The 23,567-nt window shown below is 38.1% G+C and overlaps 1 protein-coding gene and 1 long non-coding RNA gene across 3 annotated transcripts in view; one reads left to right on the plus strand and one right to left on the minus strand.

Annotated features, from left to right (window-relative positions):
* LOC141286993 (interferon-induced very large GTPase 1-like) overlaps window positions 1–23,567 on the minus strand; it is a 66,021-nt gene that overhangs the window by 38,034 nt on the left and 4,420 nt on the right. Inside the window, exon 5 of the mRNA XM_073819159.1 lies at window positions 385–5,123. Within this exon, the coding sequence (XP_073675260.1) occupies window positions 385–5,123 (4,739 nt within the window). The remainder of the gene's footprint in view (window positions 1–384; window positions 5,124–23,567) is intronic.
* LOC141331338 (uncharacterized) lies at window positions 21,120–22,565 on the plus strand. Of its 2 annotated transcripts, XR_012355253.1 has the most exons (4): window positions 21,120–21,338; window positions 21,444–21,602; window positions 21,712–21,805; window positions 22,111–22,565. It is a non-coding gene; the product is annotated as an uncharacterized lncRNA (long non-coding RNA). The 2 variants fall into 2 exon arrangements; XR_012355252.1 differs by having other exon boundaries at window positions 21,120–21,602.

Here is a 23,567-nt window from a genome sequence, read left to right on the forward strand (position 1 = left end):
TATCCCTTTAAGGGTGGGTTAGGTTGTAAGGGATGGGTCAACATTAGTAATTACAGAAGTTAATTACAAATGTAATTACATATAGGTTTTTAAAAATATATAAATACAATGTAAAAACATGTATGTACACAATAAGTACATTGTACAAATTATTAATTTAAATGTAAGTACATAGTAGTTAAGGCCACCTAATGTAAAGTGACACCAAAAAAAGTGCCCCCAGGTACGTTTTTGTCATGAGACCGGGTCAACCCCCATTTCATCAAAATTGCCTGGCATTCTGTTTCAGGAATATTACATTAATACATTAATTTTCCTGTATGAAATGAAAACTTCATTCTATTTTGTCCCATGTGAGACATAAAACTGCATGCATTGCAAAACTCTTCTTTAAAAGTGTAAGATTCATCTAAACTTGCAATTGCATCCTCTTTTGTGCACAGCCTCCAACATTTTGGGATACTACCATTTCCCTGAAATGATTTATTATAGTGGTTTTCAATATTTCTCTGGAATTTGCAAACAAACCACTTCCAATAAGGCTGTTCAGAGAGGTCAGGGATGATGCTCCAATTAGCATAAACTGTTCCTGCACTTCTGTAGTTTTTAAATGAAAACCATCCTTTTGCTGATTGAAAAGATTCACAGCTTGTCACTAAAGTTGAGCAAAACTCTGTACAAAAATAACTTGTTTCATCATAATAGAACCCATTCAATCCATTAATACGATGAAAAGGAACACTGTGGTCTCCAGAATGGTTTTCTATGGTGTTGGTGCAGGTGGCTCCACAGAACGGACACTGAACCCAGCAGCACTGACAGAAGTGATCAATCAGAAGCTCATCTGGTCTGTCCTTAAAATCCAGTTTCCACAAAAAGTCATTGAAATGTTTGCTTATATTAGACATTATAGCAGGAAGATTTTTTCTGATTGCATCTTCTAGGAGGCTGAAATCATCAATATCGTCATGTTTCACTTCACTGAGGTCATTTTCAGAGAAGATCAGCCCATCTGAAAGTTGCAGTGTGAAACTATTCAACCACAGATTGACATCTCTACATTTCTTCTCTTGAACATGTTCAGTAGATTCATGAGCTGCTTTCATAATCTTCTGCTGCAGGACTTTAATGTTCTCCTCCATCTTGGGTAAAACACTGACACTGAACTTATCAGTGATGTACCGACTGACTTCATCTCTTATGAAACTCTTGAAGTGATCTCTGGGATTTTGAATGTAGTCCATGTATTTGTCGAAATCCTCCTCTTCTGCCAGTGTCTTCAGGATGTGTTTCTCCAGATTTGATTTGTTTCCATTCAGTGTTTCACAGTTTGATCTCATTTCATCTGCAACATCTCTGGCAGTCATCTTGCAGACACTCTGCTCAATGGGTTCCTTAAGTTTCTGACAGATGATCTCACCAAAAATGGCAGCTGATGTTGCTCCATGACAGTATTTCTGGAAAATACTATAGTACTCCTCTCTCTTCTTAACATATTTTATAGGATCATTGATGTCTCTGAACAATCTGTGTTGGTCAGTGATCATCTTATTTGCTTCTTTACAGATGGAAAAAATCAAATCTGTGAAGAATTCTTTCTTAAACACATATTTCACTGATCCTTCCTGATGTTCTATTACTCTCATCTTTATGTAATCTATGAGTTGTTGGATGTAGCTGATGTTGTAGCCCATCGTTGAAATGTTAAATGACTGAATCATTTTGTATGACTGCTGAGCAACATCTGTGACAAAGGTTCTTATTTGGGCTTCATCCTCATTAGATAGAAGACCACCACCAAACGTAATTTTAAACGATCTGAAAGCACTTTTTAAACCTCCCATAATTCCTTGGGACCACTTTAACTGTACAAAATCTGTATAGCTGAGTACAGTGAAAATATCCCGCATGTGATCTACAGGAACACAGCCATTACTGAGGATCGTTGTCACATCTCTCAAAATATCAACGCCTTTGATTGGATGAGTATCTGTGCTGATCTTCTTCATCTGTTGTTCCCAAAACAAATCAAATGTTTTTTTCAGTGTTTCTTCTTCATTTGCATTGTCTTTGAGTTGTAAGGCATGTTTTCTGCTCTCTTCATAAAGAGTGTTCTCATAATGTTTCCTCTGAGCATCAATCTTTTTCCTCAGGTCTTGCTGCTGAAGAATCCCATTCAACTTCCTCTTAGTTTCTCTTACAATGTTTTCCAGAACATCTTTGATTTTATTTTCAAATGATGTTTTCCACTGAATCAGTATATCTGCACATGTGTCATTCTCAAATAATTCTGACATTGATTTTTTCACTTCTTCACTTGTCTGCTTTAGTTCTTTGTGAAGATAAGTTTCCTCAACCTCATGAATTGCTTCATTTACTATTTTGTTGTATAGTTTGTTTTCAGTTTCCATCATGGCACTGCGGAGACGCCAGCACCAGTTATTGTATTTGGTCTCTAGTTTCCTGTAGACTGAGATCTCCAGAGAATTTCTGAAGCTGAAGATAAATCGTTCATTTAATAAAGCCTCCCAGAGATCTTTAATACGAACTTTAAAATCTTTCAGCATCATTCCATGTGAATCTGAGGCATGAGATATAATATATTCCTTTAGTTCTTGAATATTCTCACAGTACTTTGGGTTTGGTGGTGCCATGGGTGGACTGCCTTCCCAAAGCTGAGCAAAATATTTTACATCTTTTTGAACATCAAATGTAATTACATCACTAAAACTTTCTGAATCATAGTCTTCCTCTTCAGCAGCGAGTTTTGTCATCTCATCCAGTATCTGCTGCAGCCGTCTCCTTCCCTCCATGTTTTTCTCTTCAGCTGTGATGTCTGAGACATTCTGATGCACAAACACACAGCTAGGATTCAGTCTGACTTTCTTCATCCTCATGAAGGCCTGAACAACAATCTGAAGAATGTCCTGCATCTCAGATGGGTTTTCTCCAAAGATGTTGATCAAGGTCAGATTTGCAAGACCAACAACAAATGTGGCCAATTCATTGTCATGATGTCCTGTTGATCTTCCAGCCAGTTCTAGAGCACGAAGACCCTCAGTATCAACAACCAGAATATAGTCAAAGTTCATCTGTGTTTTCATCTCATCTGACACTTTGACCAGCTGCATGAAAGCTCCTCTGGTGCACCTGCCAGCACTTACGGCAAACTGGAGTCCAAACATGGCATTTAGCATGGTGGATTTCCCAGAGCTCTGAAGCCCTAAAACTGACAGCACAAAGACTCTCTGGTCTCCCAGTTTCTGGATGAGTTGATCTAGAACAGCAGAGATCCAGATCACAGGAACATGATCAGCATCTCCATCCATCAGCTCCAGTGGAAATCCAGAGATCATCATCTCTGCTGCAAAACTTGGGAGAGAAGAGGAGTCAACCTGCAGGTCTTTCTTGTTCTTCTTCACAGATGAACATGATTCATAGATCTGACCGATCTCCCTCATGATGTGCTCCAAACCAAAGACTGCATCTTGAAGTTCCTCAGACATTCTCTGAACTTTTTGTTCAGCTTTGAGTTGTTCAGATTTACCCTGATTCTTTACCTTTGACCACTTTTCATTATACTTGTGATGTAGAGCAGAAAGGTCAGCCATTGTATATTCATCCAGGAGAATTGTGATCCATTTTAGAAAAAACATCTTATTTGCAGCATCTGAGTTCATTTCTTTAATAAAGTGCTTCATAAATTCACTGATCTTAGATTCGTGCTGCTGTTGACGTATTTTCTTCATTTCTGTGTGTTTTCTACTGATGTCCAGTTCTGTCTCATCTCCTTGAGGTCGATGAAGTTCTTTGTTCTTCTGACTCCACTGATGCCACAGTTTCCCCTGATGAGGCAGAAATGATTCTTTGATTTCTGTCAGATCTTTCTTCTCCAGTAAACTCATCATCTGCTGTGCTGCTTCTCTTCCTCTCCTGCAGTCATCATCATCTTCCTCATCTACTCTGATGTCTGAGTATTTAGACACATCTTCTAGTATGAAAGTGGAAAATGGTTCTGAGAGACAATTGTTTATAGCTTTTCTGAGTTCATCAGCTACATCTGACAGATTTCTGTCTTTCAAACCAATCTTGTATTTTCCTCTCCGTGTCTCAACGAGACTTGAAACATCCTCTGCAAAAAGAAAAATGAATGATTTTGAGTCCTTGTAAAGTTTTTGAACTTGTTTCATGCCTCTGACATTCTTCTGGAGTTGTGGTAGAAGAACAACGTTGACTGAGGCGATTTCAGTGAGGATCTGCAGCTGTTTCTCATGGTCTCCTGCATCACCGTGTAGATTACAGAACGCAACACAGTCAGAGAATTTATCATCATTTGATCCAGAGGGGCAGAACCAGGCGATCTCCACCACTCCATCCATAAGGACTCTGGTTCTGCTGCTGCCTGGACAGTTCCTGTGGAAGAATGTGTTGTGTTTCTCATTGATCAGACTGTTCATCAGCTGAGACTTGGATGAAGACACAGAGTCAAACCTGAAGAAAGACACCATTGGAGTTTCTGCCTTGTAGATTGGCTGGGTTTGACTGATGATTTCATTGTTGGTGTTTCTTATCTTCCAGCTCTTGTTGATTTGTCTGAATGTCCAGAGAGGAAACTCAATCTGTCGTGTGAATGGATCAGGAACAAGCAGAGGCAGAGCGTACTGACACTGAGAGAGTTTAGTCACCATCAGCTGCTTCAGGAAACTATCAGCACAATAAAACATGGCCATCTGAACATCCATTGGGTGGATTTGATTAGGTTGACTTGTTCCATCATTAGACAAAGACATTTCATCAAAAATATCACACTCATTTTCATATGAGTCATTATTTGTTCGTTGTATGTGTTGTTGTTGACTGGTCTCTTTAGTTTTAATGTATCTTGCTCTGTAATTCATCATCAGTAGTTTTTGTATGAAAGCCAGAATCAGCTCTTCTTCAGCACAAGACTCATGGAACTGTAATGAATGTGCAGTTAACTGAAGAACATCTGCAGCTCTGAGTTTATGATGGCTGCTTTCAAGGTGAAGTCTATCAATCAATGTTTTTGAGCCTGATGAAATTTCTTTTTCTTTAGGTTGATCTGGTCTCTCTCTCTCTGTTTTAATCTCTTCTTCATTTTCCTGTGAAATAAAATATAATTATGCGACTTTGTGCAAGCTCTGGTCCCTTTTTTATTGAAAGTGATTATCTAGATAAATTTTGTATTATTTAAGGTTAGTGTTAGGCTAGATCCCCAGATAGCAAGTTGACATGCAATGTTGAGTTGTAATCCAAATATTTTTGGTTTTGATTGACATTTCAATGTTTAAAGGATTTTGAATCAGCAATTAAATTTTAATGAAAGCTGGCTGCACATATGGTTGGAGACAGGGATATTGCATATATATATGTGACCCTGGACCACAAAACCAGTCTTAAGTCGCTGGGGTATATTTGTAGCAATAGCCAAAAATACATTGTATGGGTCAAAATTATAGATTTTTCTTTTATGCCAAAAATCATTAGGAAATTAAGTAAAGATCATGTTACATTAAGATTTTTTGAAAAATTCTTACTGTAAACCTATCAAAATGTAATTTTTGATTAGTAATATGCATTGTTTAGAACTTAATTTGGACAACTTTAAAGGTGATTTTCTCAGTATTTAGATTTTTTTGCATCCTTATATTCCAGATTTTCAAATAGATGTATCTCCGCCAAATATTATCCTATCCTAACAAACCATACATCAATAGAAAACTTATTTATTGGGCTTTCATATGATGTATATATCTCAGTTTTGTAAAATTTAACCTTATGACTGGTTTTTTGGTCCAGGGTCACATATGTTGTTGTTGACTGTGACAAGTTGACTGTCTCTCCCCCTTATTTTTATTGTTTATTTTGGACACTTTTCCCCCTTTTGGACATTTTTGTTTTATTTTATGTTTAATAAAAGCCTATTTGAGGCCTGACACCACATCTGTCTGTTGTTTGCTCCTCTCGCCATAATGACCACAAGAACATGAAAGTATAGGTGTGTTTGATTTGACGTGGTGCTGCGATACGCAGTGTATGACATGAAAGTATCAGCCTGTGGGTATTTTCAACTGCTTTCCTTGGTTTGTTATAATTCATTGGGTGCTTGGTTTAGGGGTGGACCAAGAAAAGTGGTTAAAGAACACCTGGGATTTGATACTATCCTGTGCCTTGTTTCCTGTGGCCTAATTTACAAAAAAGTTATGTATAAACACACAATGAACACAAACATATATATTTTTAAAATAAATAATACATATACCAGGGTCAAAAAAAGTCCCATACTTTAGATTAGTTACATAAATTCGAAAAGCTTTGAAAATTTGTATTGTTTTTATAAGCTTCTTATTTTGTGATCCTATATTAGAAAGTACATTTTAAGATCAGGGCCCGTATTCACGAAACATCTTAAGGATAAAAGTAGCTCATAAGTTGCTGATTTAGGAGAAAATCTTAAAAATAATGGGTGTGTCGGTCCTAAATTTAGGACTCATAAGTTTTTGCTCTAAGAGTGTTTCACAAAGCGTTTAGCGCTAAGACTAGCTCCTAAATCTGTGCAACGTAAAGACTGACTTATACGTGTCCGCAAGTTCGCTTGGGTTTGTGAAATCACCCATTTCGCGTGGCGGTGTGCACGGCTTCTCGAGTGAACTGTTCGCGTGTCACATCATTGCTCACAAAATTTTTTAAAGCTGTTTTGGCTGAACAGGTACGCCTGTACAAACATCTCAATCAATGTGTGACCATAGAAATAGTCAGATGGCAAAAACTCATCGTGACCAGTATTGGAAAGGACGAAAACTTTTGCAAAAAAGTTTGTGAAACTGTACTGTTGTGTTGGTTTTACTGTTGAAGACTGCTGTAGTAAAAATATTTCTCATAATTGCTTTTGTTAGTGTTTCACATTACTTATTTTCATAGCCGTAATTCGTGGGTTGGATGAGTGAATGACTTTTTGCAAAGCTCGATATTGTCCCACCACTTTTTTGAACATCTCGCACCACGGACGTACCTAATGCTGATGAAACATTCCTTTGTGTTAAATAAGGTGCTGACGCTGGAATCTGTATTTTTTTTCTGAAATCATGCTTAATGTTCGTTGCGATGTTAATTAGCGACGGAACTTCTCAATGCCCCACTGCGCAAAGATGTGAAAGACACGTCCAAACAATGTCTTTTGTACGTCGTTTTTGAATATTGACGTAATCTAGACGTCCGTCAGACATCTAATGTTTAGTGGGGCGGCTCGTGCTCAGTGTTCACACGCGAGCGCTTCAATCCCTCTTTTATGACTCATCATGGTTAAAAATCAAAACCAAATACACACAAATGTGTCTCTGATATAGGATCACTGATTAACATATTACATTTTATTAAGGGATGAAAAAACTTTATGTTCTGGCGGATTAGAACCAAAACACTCTGACTCGACCCTGCTGAAAAAAATAGCATATGCTGGTTAGGTAGGTTTTGGTGCTGGTATGCTGGTTTTAGCTGGTTTATGCTGGTCCTTTGCTGGTTAATGCTGGTCCTTTGCTGGTTTATGCTGGTCCTTAGCTGGTTTATGCTGGTCCTTAGCTGGTTAAAGCTGGTCCTTTGTTTATGCTGGTCATGTTGCTGGTCAAGGACCAGCATAAACCAGCAAAGGACCAGCATAAACCAGCAAATGGCCAGCATAAACCAGCAAAGGACCAGCATAAACCACCAAAGGACCAGCATAAACCAGCTAAAACCAGCATACCAGCACCAAAACCTACCTAACCAGCATATGCTGTTTTTTTTTCCAGCAGGGTCTTCTAACAAACATTCTACCATTAGACTATTGGATATTACTAATAACTGTTTCATATATATGCATTTATTCACGGCATCATTTATCTCAAGGCTAACCGCATAAATTATTGAAGTACATGTAAGAATAAAATTATCATATTAAAACCGAGTTTAATGTCAATTCATTATGTACACATGATCAGAGCCTGTAACCACAAAACATTTCATCTTACCACTGAAAGTTCTCCTAAATGGCATTAAAAGTTTTTAGCTAAGAGTTTTCTCTTAAAACCTATTCACAAAGCTGCTGAGAGAAACTTTTACTAAGGAATAGGGGTGTAACGGTTCACGGGGATGTATTGAACCGTTTCGGTACGGCCTGTTCGGTCCACTTGCGTACCGTTTCGGTATATTTTTTTCATTAAATAATGTAAATGTATTATTAGCGTGATATTAAGCGCAGCGGAACAATGTTCCTAGGCGAGTTTCCGCACGGACGCTATTGAGTGACGCACAGTAACACAAGCACAGTTTATGCAAAGACCAAAAGGACTTTGGTTCAGGTGCGCAAATACTCTTTGGGTGTGTTCCGATCGACAGGGTCCCTACGCAGTGTTCACTGCTCCCTACTCCCTCAGCACGGTATATCCGTTGAAGTGGACTTCGCTGACAATAATCGCTCATTTGGAATGCCCTGGAACGTCATCAAAGCAAATGTCACGGTCACGCAGATTATGATTTAACATAAATAAATATTGTTATTTATTTTACTTTCAAATTTAAATACATATAAACGTATGTATCTAAAAAAATATAGTCCAAATGCATATGTTTAGACCGTTAACACATTAACAGATTTTTGTGGTCTTATTTCACGCACTTTTTTTTCCCCACACACAGCCTATATTTAACTATCCTGTGATAACATTAAATAAAACAAGAAAGAGATTCACCTCGCCAGTTTTACTTTCATTCATAAAATACAATATACAAATGTAACATGAATCGCCAAAACCATTCATAAACACTCTAATTTGTATAATAATAGCAACATTTATTGCAACCGCTTCATTTCAGAGCCTTAAAAAAAATTATGTAAAATATCACCCAAATGTGTAGCTTTTATTTATTTTATGCAAGAATTCTATTGTGTATTGGCAGCTTTTCAAAATAAAGATTTTGTAAGTTCTTATTTTTTTGTACCGAAAATGAACCGAACCGAGCTCTCCAAGACACTGTACCGAACCGAATACAATTTTAGCGTACCGTTACACCCCTACTAAGGAACAGAGAGAAATCTTAAGCTAAAAGTAAGGGCGGGGTTGACCTCGTTACTATGGATGATGTCGACATGCTTATTAACTATGCACACAATGATTGGCTGATAGGGGTCTCTGTCAGACATTTATTCATAGAAATATTGTAACGTGCACTATTATATCATATTTAAATAAAGGTTTTAAAATAAAAATGTTGCCATATTCAAATAAAGATTTTAAAATGCAGGCTAATTGTCACTAATTAAACGTGTATCTTCAGCCTCAAGTGCGCTCCTCGTATACAGTTAGCGGCTATGCATATAAACAGCATTTTAATTAACAGGGTAGAATAATCATAGGTGATGGTAATGTAAACATAAAAGAAAACCAAACTGGACGCAAGAACAACTCTTATTCTTGCCCAACTTGTTCATGAAAACAAGGATATAATCAAGGGAAAATTTGGAGTTGGGATAACCTCAAAAACTAAAAAAGATGTGTGGGAAAATATATGTGTGCAAATAAATGCAGCTTTCCCACTTTTGTCCAGAAGGAAAGATGACTGTGAAAAGCGCTGGTATTCTTTGCAAAGTCAGGCAAATTAAGGCAAAGATTGCAGAATTTAAGTGACAAACAACTGCTAAAGCTAAATTGACATTACTTTCAAGTTGCCGATAATGTTTTCATGTAACCTTGTTATGCTATTGCAGATTGAAATCCTTAGCCTCATTAAAATATTTATTGCATTCATAAGGAGCTGCCATTCGAGGATTGTCAAAACCTTGATCTGTGGCGTTATTGGGTTGTTTCTATTTGTTGCAATTCTGCAACAGTCATAATACCTTCACGATTAAGACCACACCTTCTGAAAAGCTCATTATCATCCAATGCTTCTAAAATGTTTCTGTTCTGAGGCAGACAGCCGGCAACAGCCATTTTAGGATAGTTTTAGGACTTGATCTTAGTGACTTAGGAGTCCTCTTCACTACTCCTAACATTTCACAGATTTAGGAGCTAGTTTTAGTGCTAAAACGCTTTGTGAAATACTCTTAGAGCAAAAATTAGGAGTCCTAAATTTAGGATTGTTTTAAGCATTATTTTTAAGATTTTCTCATAAAACGCTAAGTTATGAGAAAGGTACGGTGGCCGAGAGAGGCCAACGCGCTGCAATTTAAGGAAACACATGCAAACAGAAAAAACGACAACAAATTAAGAAAACATCTTCATCAGTTTGACAACACAGGCGCTGCAAATTCTCACAACACAACCAAACTCAGAAACGCTCTGCAAACACACGAACACGCTGCAAACACACGAACACTGCAAACTCAGAAACGCGCTGCAAATTCAGAAAAGCGCTGCAAATAGCACAGAACACAACGGAAATTTTCAGGGGGACCTCAAAAAGTGACGAACCCATCTGGGACCTGATTATTTGTTCCGTGGCTGTTGGTCAGAGAAGACAAAAAATATATATATTCTTCAATGTTCAATTATTCTTCTTTAATAAAAAAAATAAATAAATAAAAAAGGAGCAGATGCTTTATATTCATAAACAGAAATTTGCTAAATGCACACCAGTGATGCGCGGTCCCGAACCTGACCGACGTTTTCAACTAACCCACCTGCAACTCGGACTGCAAAAAAAAAAAAAAAAAAAAAAAGCAAATTGTACCCGACCCGCTTCCTGACATGTATGTTTAATATTTGCGACTGACACCAGCGATTATATGCGGCTATGCGGTGGAGATGCGTTCACTGTCAAACATTATTCGGCATTAATTAGGTAATTTGGTTAAAAGAAATGTTCTTGATTACAAGAAAAATGCAGATTGTTCTTGTTGTTGTTTGTCTTTCCTTTATACAGATTTAAATAGTTTCGTTTTCAAAGTACTCAGTGATTCTCTGATGTTAAATATGATCAATAATTATTTTATTTCGATCTACAGTGTAAAAAAGTAAGGAAAAAGATTAGCCTATATCCCTAAATATATATAGACTTCAAGCTAATTCCTTTTGTCTTAAGTTTTAACTTTTTCTAAAAATTATCAAGAATATTAAATCAACTTAATAGGCTAGATTAACGAATTTTATACAAACATAACGAATGCACTTCAAAACGAAGTTTTCATATAGAAATTCAGGAATCACGAATATGACTAAATAATATTGTTTTATGTATATATTAATAGTTGTATCAAATGAATAAGGAAATTATAGTGCTTTGAATTTATTAAGTAATGTTTAATTTCGCTCTATGGAAATGTAAAGAAAAAATACAGTTTTTACTTGGAATTCATTTTAATCCCTGGTTTTTAACAAGCATATATGAGATCATTTATATATTATTGCTTGAATAAACGTTTAAAAATAGTTTAAAAATAAAAAATTTATAATTAAGGAAATTAAACAGACCTAGGCCTTTGAAAAGACAGTGAAATGTGTCTAATAATTATAAAAAGATAGAGAAGCATTGGACATAATCAAAATATTGGAGACATTTATTAGGAATACCATTTTCTTAACAATTAAGATGCTGCATGTGTTTATCCAGTCTAATTGAAGTGTGCGTCTCTTTCCTGACTTTCCCAACAAAAATCCCACCCCCTCTCAGAAAATACATAAAACTGACATTACTGAGCTATATGCGTTTAAAAGTAGCCTATTAAAATGGTACAAAAAGGCATTGCTCAATTCAACGTGTTGGGAAATCTTGAAAAAGTCTCAAATGCAAATAAGTAACAAAAAGAATGACATGTTGTAACGTTTCATGGAGGATTTTCTTCTGGTTATGCTCCCCTGGAAAAGGAAAATTGAACTATTGTTTAGTTGTTTCTAGGTTTTATTTTTTATTTTATTTATTTATTCATTTATTTCTCTATGCGGAATTAGTTTATTCTGTTTATCAGTTTTTTTCTTCTCTTATTCACTGTTATACAGCTTAAGATTGTTATTATATTCTGTGTATTTGGAGTTGTATTTCAATATTTTTGTAATGTTCAATTATTTTTCTTTAATAAAAAAATTTAAAATAAAAAAGATCAGATGCTTTATATTCGTAAACAGAAAATTTCTAAATGCCCACCAAAGTGTAATTTATTTCTATAAGAAATGGAAGTTTTGAAAAAGTCTCAAATGCACATGAATAACAAGAATGACATGTTGTTAAATTTCATGGAGGATTTTCATCCATATTCTGTCTAGTTCACGACAACACGGCTGTATCGGTTCACAAGCCAACATAATTTCGATGTTGAATCAATGTTTTATTTTCGGCGTAATAAGGTTCTGATGTTCCAACCAAAAAATAAAGGTTGATTCAACAATGAAATTTGATTGACGACCGACACTGACCTTTACAACCAAAAATCGACGTTGAATCAACGTCAGCTTGCTGTCTGGGACCTCTTCTCTGACCAACAGCCACGGAACAAATAATCAGGTTCCAGATGGGTTCGTCACTTTTTGAGGTCCCCCTGAAAATTTTCGTTGTGTTCCGTGCTATTTGCAGCGCGTTTCTGAGTTTGCAGCGCGTTTCTGAGGTTGCAGCGTTCGTGTGTTTGCAGCGCGTTCGTGTGTTTACAGTGCGTTTCTGAGTTTGCAGCGTTCGTGTGTTTGCAGCGCGTTCGTGTGTTTACAGTGCGTTTCTGAGTTTGCAGCATTCGTGTGTTTGCAGCGCGTTCGTGTGTTTACAGCGCGTTTCTGAGTTTGCAGCGTTCGTGTGTTTGCAGCGCGTTTCTGAGTTTGCAGGTGTTTCTGAGTTTGCAGCGCGTTTCTGAGTTTGCAGCGTTCGTGTGTTTGCAGCGCGTTCGTGTGTTTACAGCGCGTTTCTGAGTTTGCAGCGTTCGTGTGTTTGCAGCGCGTTCGTGTGTTTACAGCGCGTTTCTGAGTTTGCAGGTGTTTCTGAGTTTGGTTGTGTTGTGAGAATTTGCAGCGCCTGTGTTGTCAAACTGATGAAGATGTTTTCTTAATTTGTTGTCCTTTTTTTTCCGTTTGCATGTGTTTCCTTAAATTGCAGCGCGTTGGCCTCTCTAGGCCACCGTAGTACGGTTACTTTTATCCTTAAGATCTTTTAGGAATAGGGGCCAAGAATTTGGTGATGTGCGCACGCAGGCAGCACAGGCTTGCGGGGCAGAAGAACGCGTCGAGTATAAATCAGCCTAAATCAGGCTTAAATCACAAGATCAAATCCTAACCTTCCTAATATTGCTGTTGCTGGCGATCTGCCTCGGAACTTAAACTTTTTAGAAACACTCTGCATGTATATGCATGCATATTCCCACACAACTTTTTTTTTTTCTTGGAGGTTATCCCAGCTCCAAATTTTCATTTGACGTTAGACAAATAGTAACAGCTGTTCTTGTGTCCAGTTTGGTTTTGTTTTACGTTAGCGTATCTCGCTATCAGCCATGATTATTATATCATGAATAGAAAAAAAGCTTTTTACGTCGGCACCGATAGCCTAGCGGTAAGTGCGTCAATATACAGCGTAACTCCGCTCAAAGCGCCCTGAGTTTGATTCCTGTTTCGAGATGTTTAGCTGCTCCCGCCCCTCTTCACTTCACCCAATGATTTCATGTCAGTTCTCCACTATTCTGTGTCATTAAAAGCATAAAAAGCTCTTTAAAATAGTCTTTTTATGTAACGGAGGCCAGCTAGTAGGTGCTGTGCAGGTAAAGCTCACTACCCGATCTTAAGAGACACACTAAAGACAGACCCTAGAGGTTGCAGCCTTTAGCCTCCTTGTTAGTGCGTCCGCCTCCCGTGCCGGAGACCTGGGTTCGACACCTGCTCGGAGCGGGTGCGGTAGGACCTGGGTGTGAGGGGTTACATTTACATACATCAGCTAATTGTTTCTTATAAAAGACTGTCAATCATTTGAACACTTGTTTAGTAAGTGACACTTGCCCTGTATTTTGAATTCTTTATTTGAATGTGGCAACATTTTACTAACTTTTTAACACTTTATTTGAATATGGCAACATTTACAACAATATTTCTATGCATAAATGTCTGACAGAGACTCATCCCCTATGAGCCAATCACTGTATGCATGGTTAGTGAGCATGTTGACATCATCCATAGTAATGAGGTCAACCCCGCCCTTACTCTTAGCTTAAGACTTCTCTCTACTGCTTAGTAAAAGTTTGTCTCAGCAGCTTTGTTAATAGGTTTTAAGAGAAAACTCTTAGCTAAAAACTTTTACTGCTATTTAGGAGAACTCTTAATGCTAAGATAAAATGTTTTGTGAATACGGGCCCAGTTTTACAAAAGCTAATATTGATTGTTTCTTTTTAATTATTTTTGACTGATGAATATAGAACTTTGTTAAGATAATTGACAGAATAATAATGTAAATCTGTATATAAGAAAAATATGGATTTTAAAAACAAAGTAACATAGTACAAGGTTCTAAATTAGGGCTTAATCAATTAAACTGTCATCAAAAACCCTTAAGCTAACACTTGTCAGTGATCTTAATGACCTTGATTAACTGGTTTGGTTGTGTTTAATTAGGGCTGAGATAAACTCAGGAAAGTCTGGAAAAGACTGGACACTCCCGCCATAGTGCTTCCATTTGTAATATTAATTATTGAAAACTGTATTGTCATTGAGCATTATTAGTGCTATTAAATAAACTGAATTTAGCAATACTATAATCATAGTGTCAGGTTCATAGACTGTTTTATACTGCTTTTCTAGTGTTTTCCCCCCTGTGGTTCCAATGTTTTGGTTTATTCCATTGTCTCCCCCTTGTGTTTAGTTTGCCTTGATTTCCCCTTATGCCAATATTTGGACTTCCCCCTCGTTTCCTTGATTGTGTACACCTGTCTTTGTAATTAGCCACTCCCTTTATAAGTCGTTTATTTTCTTGTGTTTCTTTGTCCGTTCATGAAGTTTCGTCATGTTTATTGGCTTCCTTGGATTTTGTTTTATTAGTTAAAGTTTCAATGTGCTTGTTTGTTCCTGGATTTGTTATTTTATTCAAATAAATAAGTGTTATTTTGCATTCCTGCCTCCCCGTGTCTCCCTCCCTCCCCCCCCGTGGATCCTCATTCCCTGCATGTCGTGACACATAGTTAGAATATTTTTGTGTCGAGAAATTTCAAAAAGTGAATTATATTGTGTTTGAACATTTTAATTAGTGGTGGGCCGTTATCGGCGTTAACGTGCTGCGTTAACGTGAAACTCTTATCGTGCGATAAAAAAAATATCGCCGTTAATCTATTCTCAAATTTGGGTTGGGAGCTGGGTCTAAACTACGCAAGCTATGATGACTCTCACCTTGATAGTTTAACGTGGATGTATACCGAAGACTATAGAATATGGTTGCGCGTTTACGTCTCCTCCGCCAAAACACAGACGGGATCGCGTCGTCCTCCATTCATAAAAACCGAATCTACTATAGCGAAATGCCACGTAAATTCGTCGTTTTTTGGATTCATAAATCAAATGTTGGTCTGTCACTTAATTCAAATCGCGATATGGACTAGTTTATGTGAAAACTGAAATGCAAAAAGACCGTTTTAATATGAATCCGCTATGTTCCGTTTGCCTAGCTGTATGTATGAATGGCGGAAACGAGCTATTACTACACGCATACTGAAACACACGTGACGCTCCCGGTAATTTTTGGCATTTTCATCTCACATGAACAGATAAACTCAATCTCCCAAACTGCTGTGAGTGTCACTTTTACCGTTTCATTTGAGAAAACTAGCATTATATCATACTGTATACACAGAAACTTCATGGCAACCTGTCAAAATAAAAGTACTGTGTAACATGTAATGGGTTGGGTAGGTGTTGACGTTAAAAAAACGCAATCTAATAGGTAGAAAAAATAATTTCATTGTTAGTTAGTAAACACAAGTACATCTAATTGAACATAATTTATTTTCATCAACAAATTATTATAGAACAGCTTTATGAGCTTTATGATCCATTCTCAAAGACTTACTTTTAGTCTTTTATTTGGGTAGCACACATATTCTGAATGCCTTCATCAGAATTCAAATTAGCCATTTTAATCTAGATTAATCTAGATTAATTCCAAGATTTAATCTAGATTAATCTAGATTAAAAAAATTAATCTATGCCCACCCCTAATTTTAATATTACTGATTGTGACTGTATGTATGTGTCATGATCTGGGCTGTGGGGCTCCCCTCAGCCACCTGAGGTCGCTGTTTTCCCTTCCCTGCACACACATCCCTAATTGTACACTCCTGTCTAGTTGTTATCACTGATTACACGCACACCTGTTCACAATCACATCTGGTCTATAAGAACACTCATTTCCCACTACTCATCCTGACGCGGCGTCTCTGTTCCGGACGCGGCGTTGACCGCTCTCTCTGCTCCTGACGCGGCGTTGACCGCTCTCTCTGCTCCTGATGCGGCGGTGACCGCTCTCTCTGTTCCGGACGCGGCGTTGACCGCTCTCTCTGCTCCGGACGCGGCGGTGACCGCTCTCTCTGCTCCGGACGCGGCGGTGACCGCTCTCTCTGCTCCTGATGCGGCGGTGACCGCTCTCTCTGTTCCGGACGCGGCGGTGACCGCTCTCTCTGCTCCTGACGCGGCGTTGACCGCTCTCTCTGTTCCGGACGCGGCGTTGACCGTTCTCTCTGCTCCTGACGCGGCGTTGACCGCTCTCTCTGCTCCTGACGCGGCGGTGACCGCTCTCTCTGCTCCGGACGCGGCGTTGACCGCTCTCTCTGCTCCTGACGCGGCGTTGACCGTTCTCTCTGTTCCGGATGCGGCGGTGACCGCTCTCTCTGCTCCTGACGCGGCGTTGACCGCTCTCTCTGCTCCGGACGCGGCGGTGACCGCTCTCTCTGGTCCGGACGCGGCGGTGACCGCGCTCTCTGCTCCGGACGCGGCGGTGACCGCTCTCTCTGCTCCTGACGCGGCGGTGACCGCTCTCTCTGCTCCGGACGCGGCGGTGACCGCTCTCTCTGCTCCGGACGCGGCGGTGACCGCTCTCTCTGCTCCGGACGCGGCGGTGACCGCTCTCTCTGCTCCTGACGCGGCGTTGACCGCTCTCTCTGCTCCGGACGCGGCGGTGAACGCTATCTCCGTGCCTGACGCGCCGGAGACCGCAATCTCTGTTCCTGACACTGCGGCGACCGTGCTTTCTGTTCCTGACGCGGCGGTGACTGCGCTGCACGGACCTGGCCCGCCGTCCCTCCCCCTGATTTGCCTTCCCCCGTTCCTCCACCCTCCAGACTTGTGGAACGTCTGGGAGCCGTTCCGTGGGGAGGGGGTAGTGTCATGATCTGGGCTGTGGGGCTCCCCTCAGCCACCTGAGGTCGCTGTTTTCCCTTCCCTGCACACACATCCCTAATTGTACACTCCTGTCTAGTTGTTATCACTGATTACACGCACACCTGTTCACAATCACATCTGGTCTATAAGAACACTCATTTCCCACTACTCATCCTGGCTGCATTGTCTTGTGTTTTTGATGTTCTTTTGTGTTCCTGAATTCCTGGCTTTGATTCTGTTCTTGATCTTGTTTATTTTGTGTTTCAGTTTATGTTTAGTTTTGTGCCGTGTTGGCCTTTTGTTTGTTTATTTGTGCTTAATTATATTAAAATCATTTCTTACCCTGCATTTGGACCCAGACCCCTTTACTCAACCGTGACAGTATGACGACTGAATTGACTGTCTCTTAAGCCAAGTTCAGACTGCACGATTTTCAAAGCAATCGCGTCACAGATGTTTTCACACTGCATGACTATCTGGGGTAGCATTCCGTCACTGTTGTGTTCACACTGCACGATGGATCGGCGACAGGGGGTTTCACACTGCATGAATTTACAATAGGAAGAATCGCCGACAACTTTGTCCCGGTCCGCAAACTACGTCTCACAACCAAACACACGCGAGAAGTGACATGGAAACAACGCGAGGTCAGGCGTGCAAGTTCTCATGTGAGACTGGGATTATTATTTAAAAAATGGTAGCCCGCAAGAAGCTTGTCATACAAATGCATGTGCACTCATTTGCAGCGAATAGAAAATAAACCGAAACTATGCTTGTTGATATAGTGGTCTATACCTTCGTAACTCCTCCCCCACCTTCTCTCTGGTCTGGATGTTGCTGTCTCATTGGCTGTAGGTAATCGCCGATGTGATTTTCAGTCACATCACCTTTCACACGGCATGATTTTGAATCGCCGACAGGTCCAGATATTTAGCATTCTCTCAGATCGCGTCTTTGATAGTTCACACTGTGTGATTGTCACTCGCGTGAACGAGCACCGATTTGCCTGTGATTTCGGGCATTTGTCGGCGATTTCTCAAAACCTGTCGGCGCGTCAAAATCGGGGCTAAAATCATGCAGTCTGAACTCGGCATTAGGTGACATCATGCTTACATTTTCAGATTTCAGAGAGCCCAAAGGAAAAGAAGCAGTTGTCTGATTTAAGCCAGGGCCCGTATTAACAAAACAATTTGTCTTACCACTAAGAGTTATCTTAAATAACTGTAAATTTTTTTTTTAGCTAAGAGTTTTCTCTTAAAACCTATTAACAAAGCTGCTGAGACAAACTTTTAGTAAGGAATAGAGAGAAGTCTTAAGCTAAGAGTAAGTTGCTATGGATGATGATATCTTGTTGCTATGGATGATGTCAACATGCCAACTAACTATGCACACAGTGATTGGTTAAGAGGAAAGGAATCTCTGTCAGAGATTTGTTCATAGAAATAATGTAGAGCGAAATGTAATGTTGCCATATTCAAATAAAGTTTTTTTTTTTTTTTTTTTTTTGCCCCATTCAAATAAAGATTTTAAAATGAGGCTAAGTGTCATAAATTAAACAAGTATATGTTCAGCTGATTGTCAGCCTTTTACATGTGTGCTTCTCATAAACAATTAGCTGACATGCATATAAACAACCTTTTTATTAACAGAATAGAATAATCATAGCTGATAGTAAGATATGCAAACTTAAAAGAAAACTAAACTGGATACAAGAACAGCTGTTACACTGTAAAATGTAACTGATGATCTTACTAATAAAAGTAAGTGATTATAACTTATTTTGAATAAGTTTGTTGACTTTACTAAGTTTAACAAAGTAATGACAACTTTTGTGCACTGAAAGTGATTAAACTAAATAGGTATAATTAAACTTTACTTACAATAATTAGTATTCTGAAATAAGTGGTTATGCACAGTTCCACCATTAGGTAGCGTTGATTTGTGGCAGTGCATCTGACGATGGGAGAACCACATGGAGAGGTGAGTCATCTCGTGTTTTTTTATCTTTTTCAGTTGCTTAATATACAGTAATCGACCATGTAATAATCAGAGTAAGTAAAGTAGAGCTACATAGCAAAATTGGATGTTATATTTTTTTATCAAATTGTTGGATTGTGCTGGATTGTGTTCATCGAAATGAGCAGTCTAACATTTGCTAATCACTGCATCTTTGGCTGCATTTTTTTTAATCAAGTTATTGTTTTGAATGGCCTCATTCTTGAAAATTCAGCTAATGTGTAAGTTGTTAATTCCGTTCTGATGGAAAATCTTTGGTTCATGAAAGTGTTTTCCAAATGTTAGTAGGGCTGCAACTAACGACTATTTTAATAGTCGACTAGTCACCGACTATTGAAACGATTAGTCGACTAATCGGATGATTATTTAATTTTTCTAAAATTTAGCATGAGATTGCTTTAATTATGTGGAAAATGATAGTAAACAAGAAAGAAGGGGGTACTTCAATGAAAAATGCATATTTTATTGAACTTTGCTGCTGATAGGCCGATTCATACGAAAGTAAATAAAAATGCCCTGTCTAAAACCAATTAGGCACAGTGCTCGGTCAGTATAGACATAAATGCATAAATAAAGAAACTATCATTTTTTTAAAGGACAGGCACATTTGTTTTATAAGAAAAAATAAATTAAAATCAAACATTTTCTTCCTGTAAACCAGGGGCAGGCACATTAGCAGCAATAAAACAGTAAACAAAAATGTACATCCAAAACAAAACGTATTGGCTTCCATGTTATTTAAATCTTACCGAGGCGAGCCAAACTCCGTTTCATTCAACTGTCCGACGTGCTTTCTCTTTAAATGTTCGTGCATCACCGAGGTGCTGCCGTGATGCGCAAGGACTGCTTTGCAAACCATGCAGGACAGGTTTTTATTCGCCGTAGCAGGCTAAAATGCTCCCAAACTTTACGCCTGTTTCACACATACTCAGTCTGCAGTCCGTGTACGTTACGTATGCTGTGCAGAAGCAGCACGAACTCGTTTTGCTTTCACACAGAACGCGTTTGCAGTTCGTGCGTTGTGAACGCTAATCCGACATGGGTGCAGAAAAAATACGCAGCTCATACGCACTGCAGACGGAATATGTGTGAAACGGGCGTGTTTTGGTACGCGCAGCTGCTGCCATGGACGCCGCCATTTCTGTATGTTATCGCTCAGCATAGAAGCTAATGCTAATGCGACTCTCGGCAGAGAGATGCCTCACTCGGTCGGAAAAAACATGTCTGGCGACAACATCGACAATGAAATTCATTGTCGACTATTTCTATTATCGATTTTTGTCGACAATGTCGATGAATCGTTGCAGCCCTAAATGTTAGTAGGTTTTACACCTACTTCCAAGCACATGCAAATTGTGTTTGAAATATACAATGTTTCTGTATTCTTTTAAGCAAACTGCTTTTAGTTAAAATTGTGTGCAAAAATATTTTTAACTCTCACATCCTACATTCACAACTACTGAACAAAAAAAGAAGAGGTTAATATTGCCTGTGTGACTGCATTTGTATATTCAGTAATTGTTGATAGAACAAACTAGATGCAAAACCAGATGCTGGTGTAATATATTAAACTGTGGATAATCCATATCAGCATCTCAGCTGAAAAACGCTGCACCATCAAAGTGCTGTCACAGTTTGCATATAGACAATTTATTGAAAGGGAGATAATGCTGAGTGAATGGCACACATATGCTATTTAATGATTGTGATTTAATAACAGACACATGTTTGATGGTAAAATCTGTGATTTATAAATCATTTGTGAAATCCAGATTAGCTTTTTCATGAATGTCTGGTTTACGCAGTTTTCCGTAAATATATTTGTATATTTTCATGAAACTTTCAAGAATGAGGGCAAATGTGTGCAGTGCCTGACTAAAACATTACTGATTACTCTGATTCACTGATTTATATTTGAATGTTATTTTAGATGTATGATGATAATAATACATATTCTTTTACTTGCAGATCTTACTAGATGATGAGACATGCAATGGAAGTGTAAGTATTGTTTGTTTTTTTCCTATGAAAAGAGATCTATTCTATTGAAGCATTATAGCATAAATCATGGAAGCTACTCTCGAACTTGTTCAATTCCTTTTACAGATCAATTCAGAGTTTAATTTAATTACAAGCAAAAACCTCAAGCAAGAATTATTCTCTGCACTCGATTAACATGCTTCACGATTTCTGGACATTTTTGAGAGCAAGAAAGGGGCTGTTGGAAAAAGACGCTCTGAATTTCTTCAGCAAATCAAACCTGTGGTAAGCTTATCACTTTTCTTTCTTAAACTAAATTGTCTTATTAACTGATTTCATAATTTTATGTTATACATACACTATAAAATGTAATTTTATCTTTTTTTTTTTTCAGAGCACTGACATTACTGCAAAGCGCAGAGAAGTTCTTCGTGGCCTTCTACTCATTCTTGGAGAAGAAGCCTCTAACTTTTTTTACAAGAGCACTGGTAAGTACCTTTACTATAACCCCCACACAAACATCACATATAGGCATTCAATTATGTTTTAGGCAACTTCTTAATTTGGACCAGATAAGTAAATTCTGCTTTTGTTTCACATTTCTTAATCAAGCCTTTGTACTATTAATTTTTGTCAAATTTCTACAATGTAATTTAACAACAGTTTTTATTAGTTGTACGTAGAACATGGCTCAAGAGATGGTCCTGATTCTTTAGGTGACATATACTTTTGTGAGATTTCCCATTTATAATGTAACAAGAATTGTAATATTGCTATTCCTTTTTTTAATTAGGACTTCGAATGTGACACACCCCAGATTTCCATTGGGATACTGTCTGTAATACCAGAAGATTCCCAGGATTCCCCATAAGCACTGCATTTGGAGGCTTCAAACACCGCAATCATCTTGGAAGGAATCATCGTGATGGATGATCTTGAGAATCTTCCAGATCCCATGTGTCTACTTTTTGGGCTGATATATGCACTGAATTTGGAGTACCCTCCACAGCTCAAGAACACCTTTGGTTTTATTCAGAGAGTGTTTCTCATTCTTGGACACAAATCTTTGAAACCAAAACTACAGTCACTTAACAACCTGCTGTTGATATAAGTTGAGGCTGTTTGAGATTAACATCAGTAACAATGTGGTTTTTGTATATCAAAAAACTGTTTACAGAGTTGGGTCATCTGACTTTGTTTGCTGTAGTACCTGAAGAGATTTAATTTATAATAAACTGTTAAACTCAAGTTCAGTTGTTGCTTTTTGTCTTAACTTATTGTTTTAAGTTTAGCTTACTTGGGATTTTTAAGGCAATCGGTTTCCTAATATTTTCCTAGTAATGTGAACACTAATAGAAAGTTAACTCAAATAATGATTTTAAGTCAACAGTACTTAAGTATACTTGATTAACAAGTTGTCCCTTCAAATTGTGTTAAAGTAATGCCAACTAAACATTAATACTCTACTTTACTTGGAAATTTTAAGGCAATCGGTTTCCTCACTTTTTCTAAGTAAAGTCAACTTATTACATTTTACAGTGTACTTATTGCCCAACTTGTTAATGAAAACAAGCATATAATCAAAGGAAAATTTGGAGTCGGGATAACCTCCAAAACCAAAAAAGTTGCGTGGAAAAACGTGTGCAAATAAATGAGTGTTTCTAAAATGTTAAAGTTCCTAGGCAGATTGCCAGCAACAGCCATTTTAGGATAGTTTGTGATTTGGTCTTTGTGACTTAGGAGTCCTCTTCACTACTCCTAACATTTCACAGAATTAGGAGCTAGTTTTAGTGCTAAAATTATTTGTGAAATACTCTAAGAGCTAAATCTTAGGAGTCCTAAATTTAAGGCTGACACACCCATTACTTTTAAGAGTTTTTCCTAAATCGACATGTTATGAGCTACTTTTAGCCTTAAGATGTTTTGTGAATACGTGCCCAGGTTCTTAAACCACTGGACCAGATTTATTAACATGACTTCTGAAAGTAATTTTTTTTTTTTTTTTTTTTTTTTTTTTACGGTAGTAGTGCTTTTTTCCTTTTTCTCCTATTTGTTTATTTTTTTTAAATAAATTGTTTTGTCATTGTATTAAAGTTGTTAATGAATCAACTGGTAGAAAAAGTTTTTTTCTTTTCTACACTGTCTAACCACACAGTGTAACTCCCTCCCCTACCTTGCACTTGATATAGGGAAAATGATTCAGCATGTTTAAGCAGTCACCACAAAAGTGAATTTAAATATACGATGTTG

Source organism: Garra rufa, chromosome 1 (genome assembly GCF_049309525.1).
Source record: "Garra rufa chromosome 1, GarRuf1.0, whole genome shotgun sequence".
NCBI classification, from domain to species: Eukaryota; Metazoa; Chordata; class Actinopteri; order Cypriniformes; family Cyprinidae; genus Garra; species Garra rufa.